The 12,596-nt window shown below is 39.7% G+C and overlaps 1 protein-coding gene across 2 annotated transcripts in view; it reads right to left on the bottom strand.

The window, feature by feature from the left end:
- Window positions 1–12,596, bottom strand: part of EFHC2 (EF-hand domain containing 2) — a 63,841-nt gene that overhangs the window by 45,563 nt on the left and 5,682 nt on the right. For both annotated transcript variants that reach the window (XM_074814509.1, XM_074814510.1), the window contains exons 2-3: window positions 8,641–8,829; window positions 4,086–4,236 (exon numbers count right to left, since the gene is read on the bottom strand). In XM_074814509.1, the coding sequence (XP_074670610.1) occupies window positions 4,086–4,236; window positions 8,641–8,829 (340 nt within the window). The remainder of the gene's footprint in view (window positions 1–4,085; window positions 4,237–8,640; window positions 8,830–12,596) is intronic.

Below are 12,596 nucleotides of genomic sequence, written 5' to 3'. Positions count from 1 at the left end.
TATTCCTGCAATACAAAGAGTTCACCCCAATAAACAAGGGGGCTTCCTACATTCACTTATTCACCCGTGTCAGAACATAGCAAGGTCATGATTTGGCCACCATCAAGTATGGCAAAATCACAATTATTTCAAGGCCTCAGGGGAGGTCTTAAACTCTTAGATAATCGGTCATATTGGAGCAGCTGACTGCAACTTCACTTTCCCGCTTGTACTTTTCTCTTCAGCCAGCCGGCCTTGGGAACCCAGCCAGCAGGCAGCTCCACTCTCTTTTTCAGCTGGCTGACCTTGGGGAAACCAGCCAGCTGCTCCACTCTGCTCTGGCTTGCAGGGCCTGGATTGCACTGGAAGCTACAGTCAACCCCATGGGACAGAAACGACCTTCTGATAAGACAGTATCAGCCAGCCACAGTCCTGTTAACTGGGAATTAGATCTACAAAACACTTGCACTGCCATATCTAGCCTGGCTCTCTGTGGGAGAATTTATTTTTATATGGGAAGAATAATTAGCATTCTGGCTCTGGAAGAACATAGTGGAGTTTGTTATGTGGTCAAGTTTACTGTCCTTTTCACTCTGTACTCCCTTATCTTTAGTTAGTTCTTGTGCACTGTGATTGTCCTGATATTTTTTGCTTTGATTCTGGTTTCTCAAGTTCAGGTTGGCCTCTGCATTCCTTTGTGTTTTGCACTGAATTTCTCTGTTTGTGTAGATTTCTTCTAATATTTTCCAAAGTTCAAACTATAGCAAGGCAGTTTCCAAAATTAAATTAAGTTTAAATTTCAGTTATTTAGTAGCAACCTTATCTGTCCAAATTCGTGTCCAAGTACAGCAGCCAATTCCATAAAGCATTTTTTAAAGTCACTGAAATACATTTCCCACAGATCATTTACTTTGTCACTTGGAGATTTTGATCAATGGTAAAAGCACATTTTCTGGCTTTTTTTTGTCCTGAGCCAATTTGTTTAGTTTTGTAAAATTATAATCAAAGCTAGAAATTCTTCTAACTTCTTTGACAGCTGTTCCTTCACCAAATCATCCTGCAGTCCATAAGTCTCTCCAAGTTTTTTTCCTGCAAAGCCACAAGTACTAACCACGTGGAGAGCACAGTGGGAAACTGCTACATTTCTCTGATCCCACCATGCTCAGGGACACCCATTCAGACCATCAAGCTCTCATTTGTGGGTTATGGCATAAGCATGGGTAATCCCATGGCCTCAAGGCATTAACCAGCTAAGCTAAGAAGATCTACCTTTGATCTACCCCACCACCTGCCTTTGATCTACCCCACCACTGCTATATCTATTCTTCAAGAAGACTCCTGAGAACAGCCATTTCAGCTGTCTCTTTTACATCTTTTCCATGCGGGTAAACATCCAAGTTAAGGTCACCACCACCTTCTGCCTTCAACAGTTCAATTCCACTTTTTCCATCCCTGTTTTTTGCTGTTCCTTCTTTACACAACCCCTTTCCTGCCACTGCAGCTCTCCAACTGTTCACACAGACTGAGCCTATCCTGCTCTTTATGCTCCCACACTTCTTTCTTCATCCACATCCCCATGCCTGTGCTCTTTTGTGCAGTGCCTTTCGCCTTTCAACAACCCAAGCTCTCCTGCAGTTGAACTCGCTCTCCTCTACAAACCTCTGGCATTTAACTAAAACATCGTATTTTAGCAGATGTGCAGAGGACAGCATATGGTTAAGATCCTGAACTTCAGTTCAGTTCAGTTCCTCATCCTGTTACAACCTTTTCTGCCTGATCACGGGCAAGGTTTCATTCCTTTGTGCTTCAGTTTACCAGCTTCACAATGCAGACAGTTACACTGCTGTTGTTCTCAGGCTTACAAATACACAGTCAGGACAGGGAATTTGAATAATGTAAGAGATACATATATAATTGTAACAAAAGAAGGAATGGGCCAATTTTTTATTGAAAACAGAATAAGACTAGCAGTTAATGGTTTGGGATTTCTTTTTAAGACACACTGCTTTTGCATATATTCAACAACAAATAGTGCCTTTAAAATAACAACTTTATGTTTGTTCTTTAGTCATTGGAGCACGAAGTCAATGTCCAAGTGCATGTGAAAAAGAATCCTCTGCTAGGCATCTTCACCACCTTTTTCCCTCTATATCATAACCTCTAGGATAATAAGAATATTTATGTAGATGTTTATGATAAAGTATAGGCCCCAGATCTTCTCATCAACTCTGAAGCCTAAACACATTCCAAATAGTCCTTGGGCCTTTCAATCTACAGTATCTCTTCCTTCCTAAACACCATCAATATAGAGAGCTCCCTTACCAGCCCAGGTACAGCAACAAATAAATTAAGTGCACTTTTGAGATCCCAGAACATTTTAATCCATCAGTTTAATACATTGTGTGTACACATTTGTGCCACCTGAAGTACTGACACAAAGTTGTAGAGGCCTTCAAAACATCCTTGCATGGAAGACTGAGAGAATTCTTGTTTCTCTCTAATATTATTCAGTTAATTTTAGATCCCATACTGAAGGTGAATCCAACAACACAAGATACAACCAAGGAAACAGGGGGAAATTGTAGCCTTCCTGTCACCACAGGAACGTGACTAGACTGCCAGGAACATCAGGCCTGAAGGGGCAGCCTGCACAACCCATACTACAAAGACAATGAAAATGACTCATTCCTATAGCTAGATTCAAAGGAATCAGCTCTGACTTTGCTTTATCCTGCTCTAATGAACCTGGTTTCCACCTTCACTCTCAAAGACATCCCCTCTACTTCCCAGGTTAACTGCACTTCCTTTGTCGATGGTTATTTGTTCTAAGCCACAAAATCCAGAAACAGCCACTCCCATTCCTGTGACACACGTCAAGGAAAACCTAAACCAGATGATACCTGCTCCGTGCACTCATATGTGTGAGGCAGGAGACAAGTAACTTCTAAGTTCCCAGGAGAAGAGATTCAACATTCTTTTCTCCAGGTCTTGAAAAAGCACTTGCTCAGGTAGGAGTAGGATGAAGTTTCTCTGAATTCAAAATCAGTTCCTGCTGAAGACCCAACAAGATTTCTGGCAAGAAGAACTATTGACACAGGGAGAGCAGGGCCTGAATACTGGTTTAAGAAAAGATTCACAGGTAATTTTATCCCAGGTCTAACAGTAATAATGCATGTAACACTGTCAAATATTATCCTACTCTGTAGACAGAAATGGATAGTATCTGCTCATCTTGAAAAAAAATACAGTTGTTAAATAGTTAACTTATTTTCAAAAAATGCTGTGCTAAGATCCACCAGAATGTACAAAATATCTTTGGGGACTGGGAGGCGCAGTCATCCCAAGATACTCATCCCAAGACATCCTGCTTGTCTGGACTATATCCCTTGAAAACTTTTTTAATTCTGGCAGTGACCCATAAACACCAAGAAGCAGCAGCTGTGTTCCCCTTCTGCAACAGGATGTTGACCGCTAGATCACAGTTTCTAAATGTAAACCAAGTCCATTAATACTCCAGTAAATCAGCTCAGTAAACCCTCCTCCAAAAGTCCTCAGGCTGGCCAACATGCAGTGATGTGACACTGAGGCAAGGCAGCTTCTTAGAGGCATCAAGGAAAAATTACTGTGCCAAGGGCAGTTTAATCATAAAAGAGCCAACAGCCAGAGGCACAAAAGGCGCTCTCCTTCAATAAGGGCAGAGATACTGCAGCAGCTAATGAACAATTACAGAGCTGCCGCTAGAGAACTTACTGTCAGTGCCAAGATGAGAGGAGCCAGGCTCAGGAATGGAGATCTAGAACGCAAATTGCTTTTGCAGAAGTGACACAACACTGACAAAAGACCTACTATCATATGATTTCAAAAGAGAAAAAATTACATGTTTGAGTATGGGAAAGGATTCTGCCTTACAAAACCTACATCTTCAGAAACTAAGACAATAAAAAAGTTCACATTATGATCCATAACAAGAAAAGGCAGTTATAGCTGTTCACTTACATCCTATTTTAACTATAAGAAGTCACATTACGTATCCTTTGGAATGGACCAAGACTATACTGAAGAAGGACATAAAGGGCAAAAAGAAGAGTACTATTAAAAATAGATACCTTGAGTTATGCCACTATTTTTCACTTGGGGTTCAATCACTTGAATTGTATCATCTTCAAGGTAGAAGTATATTTTACAGTGTCTGATTCTATATAGCTCTTGATTTTTGTCAGGCACTTCTTCCTCAAAATAGGCATCAAAAGACAATACCTATTAAAAACAATAAATAAGTATAAAGCAACAAAATCTCCAGTGCTTTTGCAAAACATGTCAATAAAATAAACTTGTATAGATTACAAGTAACTACATGTATGGATTTCAGGAGGTAGATTTATTTCTCAGAAATGTAAGAACAGAAATCCACATTAAATCACATAAATTTAAAATTCTTTGCTTGGCATTTTTATTATCACAACATCTAAGCAGAGATGGAACTCTAAAGTAAAGAAATAAATCAAATATAAAACTATCAGCAGGCTGCTTGGAAAAGCTTCTGAACAAAGCACTTTTGATAACACAATGAGCTACCTAGGTCCTGAAGCAAATTTTAGACAGCTATTCAATGAATTGCTGGAAAATAAAGTGCATTATGACAGTAATAGCTTTACCATTGAGGTAAGTGGAAAGGAGAGTTCTTTTTAAGCAGATCCTGCAAGCTGTCTAATGAATGGTACTGAAGACTATCAGAGAGAAATGACATTTTTCAGGAGTCATTTAGAGCTGTGCAATACTGGCATTTCAGAACTTACCTGGTTCTCCAATTCAGCGAGTGGGGAAATCTCCGGGAGTATGCCAACTCATCTTCATGGCCTCTTGCAATAGCAATAATGCAAGAAAAAAACCCTTCATAGGTGAGGTGCTCAGGGGTTTACTACAGTGGCCTTTATGTCTGGAGATCTCAGCTCAAACTCTGCAAACTATTACACAAGTTTTGCACTTCTTGGTATCGTTTATGGTCTTTAATCACCAAGAACAATTTTAAGGGAATGTGCAAGAAGTATCTACTTAGTAGTGAATTATCTACCAGGATGCTTGCTGTGGTAAGTATGTGCAGGAAGGCACACCTCTCCAACCCTCCAACAAGATTTGGGTCAAATCAGTGCCAATTCATACTTCATTCTTCACAATGATTCTATTTAATAAATTCAATTACCTTTATTTCTGATCCATTAGACAAACCAAAGCACTGAAAAAAAGACAACTTAGCTGTTCCCTATGTTTCAGTGAGCATCTGGCAGACCATGGCTTGAAAATGTTTGAAATCTAGTAAGGTGGCCAAGATCCCTATATGACAGAACAGTCCGGTTAATAGTCTGTATTCCTTTACCATGTGCCTTTGAGAACCTTAAAGTACTTCCACGAATACTAACAACAGAGATTTTAAAACACCCTAATAGACAAACACAACCTCTTTTTCTACAGCTGGGGACAGAGAGCTAGCGGCTTGCTCAGGAGCACACAAGAACAGCCACCCTGTGTCCTAGTCAGACTTCTCAATAGGCTACTCTCTCTTCTCTCAGGCAGGTTAAGTGCAGGATGAGGAAAACTCTGTTTCCACAAACTATTTCAAAGGCTAAAATCCCACTGATTTTCAGCATGCATCAAACAATATGACACGTCTAGTTTTGGCATCAACTCTCCTGCACTGTGACATACCATCATTAGAGAAATAATATTTAAATTATAATCAAATTACATGACTGTTACCTGTTAAACCTGATGGCATTAAATCTCAAAAGAATCTAGACACTCTCAGTTATGGTTTAAGTAGTACAATATGCAAGATTCTGAACAACCTACAGCCAAAATAGTTGAAAATATATAAATAAATATAAATATAAATATAAATATAAATATAAATATAAATATAAATATAAATATAAATATAAATATAAATATAAATATAAAATATAAATAAAAAGTCGTTCTGGCCACATGTAATTTTTAACTGTGGATTTCACTGTTTCATGTATCAAACATAAAAAACCACTGGATACAACATCTCATGTATAACAGAGCCAACACAAACTCTATCATCCTTTAACATCTCTTCTTCCTTCCATTTGTCTAAACATTGGTGTATAGTGCTGGTTTTGGTGACCAAGGTATCCTTCCCCCAGTTACTATTCTGGAACAACCAGAAGCCTTGTGTAAATCTCTTGAATACTTCAGGGGACTTAAAAGGAATTATGGTGAAACCACTAAATCCTGGTCTGAACATCCTGGGGTTTGGCTGACAGGGAGCGGAATTTCTTTCCTTGCCCATCTGCTGATAAACCATGCAACGATTGGAAACTTCCTTAGGTGCTGTACCCTCTTCTCCCTGTTCTGCTAGTCCCACTACGGTCGTTTGACAAACATATTGTTCAAGTGCCCTATTTGATTACTAATTGTTCTTAATTTGGAGAATGGTTGTCTCCTGAGACACCAGTCAAGCAAAATGGTATGTTTGCACAGATCTCCAAGCACAATCAGGTCCTAAATACGCTGTATTTATTTCCTTCACGAAGCATACACCTATGTCCTGGTTTACTCCATTCAAGGAGTTTGTGCAAGTTCTTTTGCACTTCATTCTTTATTCTCTTTATACCCTTATCAACATTCTAGTGTATGACTGAAATATATGCAGCAGCCAACTGCAATTTTGCAGATCAAAACAGATGACTCAGGAAGGGTGAGGAGGGGAAGGAACAATAAAGAAGATAACTTTTCATTTTAAAGCAAAGTTAATTTTAAAAATATTTGAAATGTAACACTTCCTAACTCATGTCTCATCTGTAGTACATTGCTGTGTGCAAAGTTCCCATCCCATGCTTAAAAAGTTAAATGTTACCCATGAAAACCAAAAGTAACAACTATTGAATAAACTCTGTGGCATTTTGTAAAGTTGGCTCAAGGTTTCCCTGGCACCTGTGGTAGTCAAATTATAAACATAGTTTCAAGCCCAGGAGGCCTTGTGTGTGTACTTAATGGTAAAAGAAATTCAATTTACACCTGCTTGCTATTAGGCATATGAAATTGCAAAAACTGTTTCTCAACCTACTTAATAATGAAGTTTTATGCCTGTCCTTCCTCCAATTACTATGGTACTGCTGAAAGTGAGAAACCAAATAAAAATGGCAAGAAAGCAGACTACATTTAAAAAGATAAACACCTACTCAAACCATTTTTCATGTAGTCAATTCTGCTGAGTCACAAACTGCAGCACTGGAGGACATAGCTGCATTCTTGGCTCTTAACTGGGGAAGCTATATTAGTTGGGTAGTACCCTTTAACAGTCTGTAATGAATACAAACACATGAGCCCTCCAGAGGCCAATTCTGAACCTGCAAACTCCTGTCTTCTATTGCCCTGTGGAGGAAAACACTGACTAGAGAAGGAACGTCAGAAGGCCAGCTGGGTCATCTCACCAGCCAGGTTCAGTGCCTGATGCTCAGCGGCAGGTCCCCACTGCCTCCTACCTAACCCCTTTCCTTCATCAACTTGGGTCCAACTCCTGCTAACTTACATATGGCCCTGAGAAGCCAATGCACACCCCCTCGTTGAAAGAAGGATGCAGATAAAGCAAGTGCAGGATTGGCTGAAAGCTTAACACTTTGGCACGTTAGACCAATTCATACATGAGGACACTGCTGAAAACCACGTGAGCAGTACTTCAGGATTTCAGGGGCAATGCTAACCAAAGTCACATGTATCTGTTCAAGCCTTACATTTTCTTGTAGTAGTTCTGGTCTGCCAAAGAGACGAATATGTAATTGTGCTGTAATTACCTGCATGGCTTTTCTTTTAAAGCAAAAATTATGAGATTAGCCATTCTTCCCAATATTTAAATACCATAATCATTTAGTCATGCAACATTTCTGCGATCTGTTGAATGATTTCTTTTGCTGGATCATTTTCCTTCTCTGATTGTAGGCTTTTAGCTTCAGAAATAAAACATTGCTAAGTAGAATTCAGTGTAAATTTAAACATGGAAAGTAATGACAGTGTGCTACAAAATCTGTACCATCACAGATTACAGTTATTTGATAACTCTCTAGCTTTAAAGGTGTCACTACATTCTTGCAAATAAAAAAATATTAATTTTAAATTCCTTGTCTATAATAGACAAAATCTACCTATATTACACATGAACAGATCACACAAAAGTCAGGAGCACTCTCAGCAAGCCAGCATGATGGTATAAGAGAATTCCAAGCCTATAGCACTCCACTGAGGTTAATGGTTCCCAAGTGCCCATGCACATTTTTCTCCTGGACTGGGCCTACTTTACATTCATTCTTACCAGGTTGCCAAATAATTCCTTTACTGTTACTATTTTCACTAAAAAGAAATGTGTCAACCACTCCTTTATTTTTATTATTTCCTATAGAAGATGTACCCCAATACAGAAATATTTTAATGTGTTGCTGTATGGCAATATATATGTTTATACTAATTGTCCAATATACCAATATGAAGGAAAAATAGATGTTACCACTCTTTTTGTCTATCTAGAAGCTTTTTTTGCATGCACAAAATAATCTGAAATATCTGACTAACTGAATTTCACCTTTATACTATCTTTGTCATATTGTAGCCATTCATAAAAAACAGAATCAGATTTCTACGTACCTGCTTGTCAAATGCTACCCAAGCAGGAGCATCACTTCCCATCCCTTCAGGAAACACGCTGTATGTAGATTTCAGCTTCTGACCAGGTAATGGTTCACCTCCTATTCCAGGTTTACCTTCTCCAACCAGCATAGCAACATTATTGCAGTAACCCCAGTGCTGTGACTTGTGGAACTTTTCTTTCCCTATCTGTCAAAAGTTTGGAAGAAAAAGAGAAAAAAAATCTGTGTGTTTGTTTTTAAATCCGTAAGTATTAACAGTCCAGGCGAGGGGGATTAATCATGTCAAAGTTTCTCTATAATTACTTTTAATACAGAGTCTAAAAACCTGTAACAACTGGAATGCTGCAAGTGAAGTGACATATTTGGTGGTCAATTTGCCAACCTTATAGATGAAAATGGAAAAATATTCCAGTAATTTACCCAGGCTGAGAGACAGGATGATACCAGCTGTTTTCCCCCTACCTCCTTCCCTGCAACAAGGATTGAGCCATGTGGTAGAAAGAAGCAAGTCACCCCTGAGAACTGTTGCAAAAGGTAGAGGGGAAAAGCCTTTTCTATAGATCTCCAGAGGACAAATGGAAACAGTTCAGGAGTACCCAGAGAACAGCCTGCTCTCATTACTTATGTCAAAGATCTTATTTACACTTGCATCCCCAAGTGCAAAATAAATAGCTCTATACTAGGGAATACACTTGAATTTTAGGAGGTTGGATCTGAATCAAAAGACAAAATATTCATTCTGTCTGGGCTTATTCCAAAACAAGGTCTCTGTAGAGATTTCTTTATATTATTACTATTTTTTCAGGCAATTAAGGATGGAGTGTTTAAAAGAATATGCACAACCAACTGCAAAGGAACCCATCTTGCCTACTCGCATTTCTTGGCTGGGGCTGAAGCCGGTCTTAAACCAATGCAGAAAAGCCTCTGGCCTCACATGAGTATCAGTCCTGCCTGCGGGAATGTCCCTCCTCACGAGCTGCCTGCTTTGCTGGCCACTTCCCTCGAACGGAGGCAGCCGGTGTGAGCTGCACTCAGGCAGCAATCCCCTAACGACCCCACACATCAGTCTCACACGAGAGGACAGGGAAATGGGAAAAGCCAACAGAAAGCTCCACTAACCCTTCCTCCCATGAGCAGCAATCCTGACTCATCAGCTCCTCTCGCTCTGCTATTCCTCCCTCTCTCGCCCTCTCAAATCCTGGAAACACTGTCTCGGAAGGGAGAGGGGGGGCCCTGGGTAGCTGCACCCCAGCACACCTAATAAGGGGACATGGAGACTACCACAGCTGTGCCCTCCCTCGGCCTGGGACTGGGTGAACATGAGGGAAGATGAAGCTGAAGGGGGAGGAACTGATGTTATGGGTGAGCACAGAGAAGGCCCTGAGTAGAGGAAAAGGCTGGACAGCAAAATTTTTCATAGCAGCACCAGAGCAGGTATGTCAGTAAAGTAGCAGAGGGACAAAATTTCCTCCTCCACTACATCTGGAATTCTGGGCATCGCTAATTATCACATGCATATATTTAAACCATTACACCCCAAAAAGGTGTAGACAACTCTTAAGTTACTATCATAAATCAAAAAAACAGTACAAATAATAGTTTTTCATCATGGCAACATTCAAGTGCTCCAAGATAACGTAACACACGCTCAGCACAGTAGTTGTGGGAACAAGCACAAGCAGCGAAGCATCAAAACCTGAAAGTAACCAAGTAGTCATTTCATTCTGCCAATATGAAAGAGGACTTTGAAAGGCAACAGCTAACCAGCATCATGGCTCATAACATTCAACGCTCGTATATACAAACTACTGCACACTGCAGGTTACAGTCTGAACTGTTCTTCACCTGCCTTGTGGTGCTCTAAATCCAGTGACACAGGGCGGAGAGCTGCCCGTGATACTAACAGCTCAATCACTACTTTAGCTTAACCTTGGCTTAAAATCCTTTTGCATACCACCTTTGCAAGGACGGTGGTATGCAAAATAATAAATGACTTACTACTTTTACAAATTATTATTTTTAATACCATAATAATCAATAGCCATACCTTGCTTAGGTTAACAAAAGCTGGGCTAGCCAGCACCCTTTGAAGCAGTCATTCCAAAACGAGATAAGGTTTGCATACTGGGGACAGTAATGATCGAGAGTAGGGAAGCACTTCCCCAAAGAAAATATTTCAAAGGTAAGCAATGTTTTGAATAGAGGTGAACAAAAAGGGCACATGACAAGTATCATAGTTTAAAGAATAATACAAAGGAAAAAAGAAGTACTTCTGAACCATATGTTTATAACTCAAGAAGTTACTGAATTCAAGGTTTACTGAATAAAAGAGAAAATCAATAAAAAGAAATACTTGTTTGTGTAATGACTAGTTAGTCCACAGGCCACCCTGCCACACAGCATTGCTCAAGCCAGGAATTTAACAAGGTTAAAAAGAGAGCTGCATATTTGCAGGACTAATGCCCAAAATAAAATATTTAATATCAGCACATTTTTTTTGAGCTCTGATATAAAATACCATGCACAGTGCACAGTGTAAGCACTGACATCTAGGCATTAGGAGCAGATCTTCATGTGTCATCCCACCCCTCCCACGAGAAGTGAGCACAGATGCTCTCCTGGTACAGGACTCTGGAACAGACAGGAACTTATGGGGTCTGGCACCCGCTTTGTAACACATCTGCACTTGGGATGGTTTCCACCCTCTTCTTTGGGCGCTACTGAGCTGCCCTTTCTTCTATTTATTTATTTTTTAATAATTTTGTTCCTCAGAGGATAAAGAGTTGGGGAGAGGTCATAATGGAAGGGAGCTTTCTGCATTTATCAGTCCAAATGTGGAATAACTATAGTCAAGCTGAGTTTTAAAAGGGAAATTTCTAGGCAGAAACATCTGACTTATACTGAAGGTGCTATAGAACAGATCCACTTTTTGGCACAGCAAGTATTTAATTATTTTCCCCCTATTACCAACGCATGAGTTAGGGAGAAAGACATAGTTATCAAAGCACAGTGAGGGTGGCAGTTTTCCTGAGCAAAGGAAAGTTTTTCACGTCCTCAAAGCTTCTTCTAGAAGCATTTGCTGTTCATCTGTTTCTGGGTTTTGGTGAGCTACAGTGTGGTAAAGTGTTCATCAAAGTAATCCAGGTTTGCTCCTGCTGGAAATTTTCCAGAATTTAGGGATGAATTTGCAACATCGTTCACAGTTTGATATGAAAAACACAGCCCAACAGCTGCAATTCTGTTAAGAATCTTTTGCGGCATTCTTGTAACTTTTTAGGGTTCAACAGAAAGACTATTTTAGATTTCCAATCAAAGAATTACTTAATAGCCCCTTCTCCATGAAAAGCACTTAAATCCATATGCAAAATAATCTCATCTAAAAGTCTGTACAGTTATTTCTTAAAAAAAAAAACCTAAACCAACAACAACAAAAAACAAAAACAAAAGAAAATTTAAGAAAAAGAGTAATTATAATTGAAGATCACAAAAGAAAAAAAATGACATTTGGGAAACTTCAGCTAATGAACTCAAGAGCACATTCAGCCTAAAATAGTGACAGAACATCATGTTACCTCCACAGTAATATTAAATGACTTCTAAAACAAATCTGTATCAGTGCAGGGAAAGAGCTTTACTGTGTCTGCTGTGCTAATGCAGCTAAACTGAACAGGCTGTAGATCTGCTGAACAAAGCTGGTCATTTTCTGTGCGGTGAGCCTGAAATAAATATTGAGGATACATTCAATAGTGACTAATGCAAAGGTCAGGATTCTCTGACTGCAGCTATCGGCTTTGCAAACTCAGCCACTGCAGTCCTTGGGGAACACTGCCTCATGCTCCCTCCATCTTGCTCTTTAATAATACTCTGGTACAGAGACACAGCAAACTCATCAGGGAGCTGCACGCTTCAGCTGAACCAAACACAACTGGAAATCTCTCACTGCAGCGGCTGGAG

Source organism: Strix aluco, chromosome 2 (genome assembly GCF_031877795.1).
Source record: "Strix aluco isolate bStrAlu1 chromosome 2, bStrAlu1.hap1, whole genome shotgun sequence".
Taxonomy (NCBI): Eukaryota; Metazoa; Chordata; class Aves; order Strigiformes; family Strigidae; genus Strix; species Strix aluco.
This window is presented reverse-complemented; position numbering and strand designations above follow the sequence as displayed.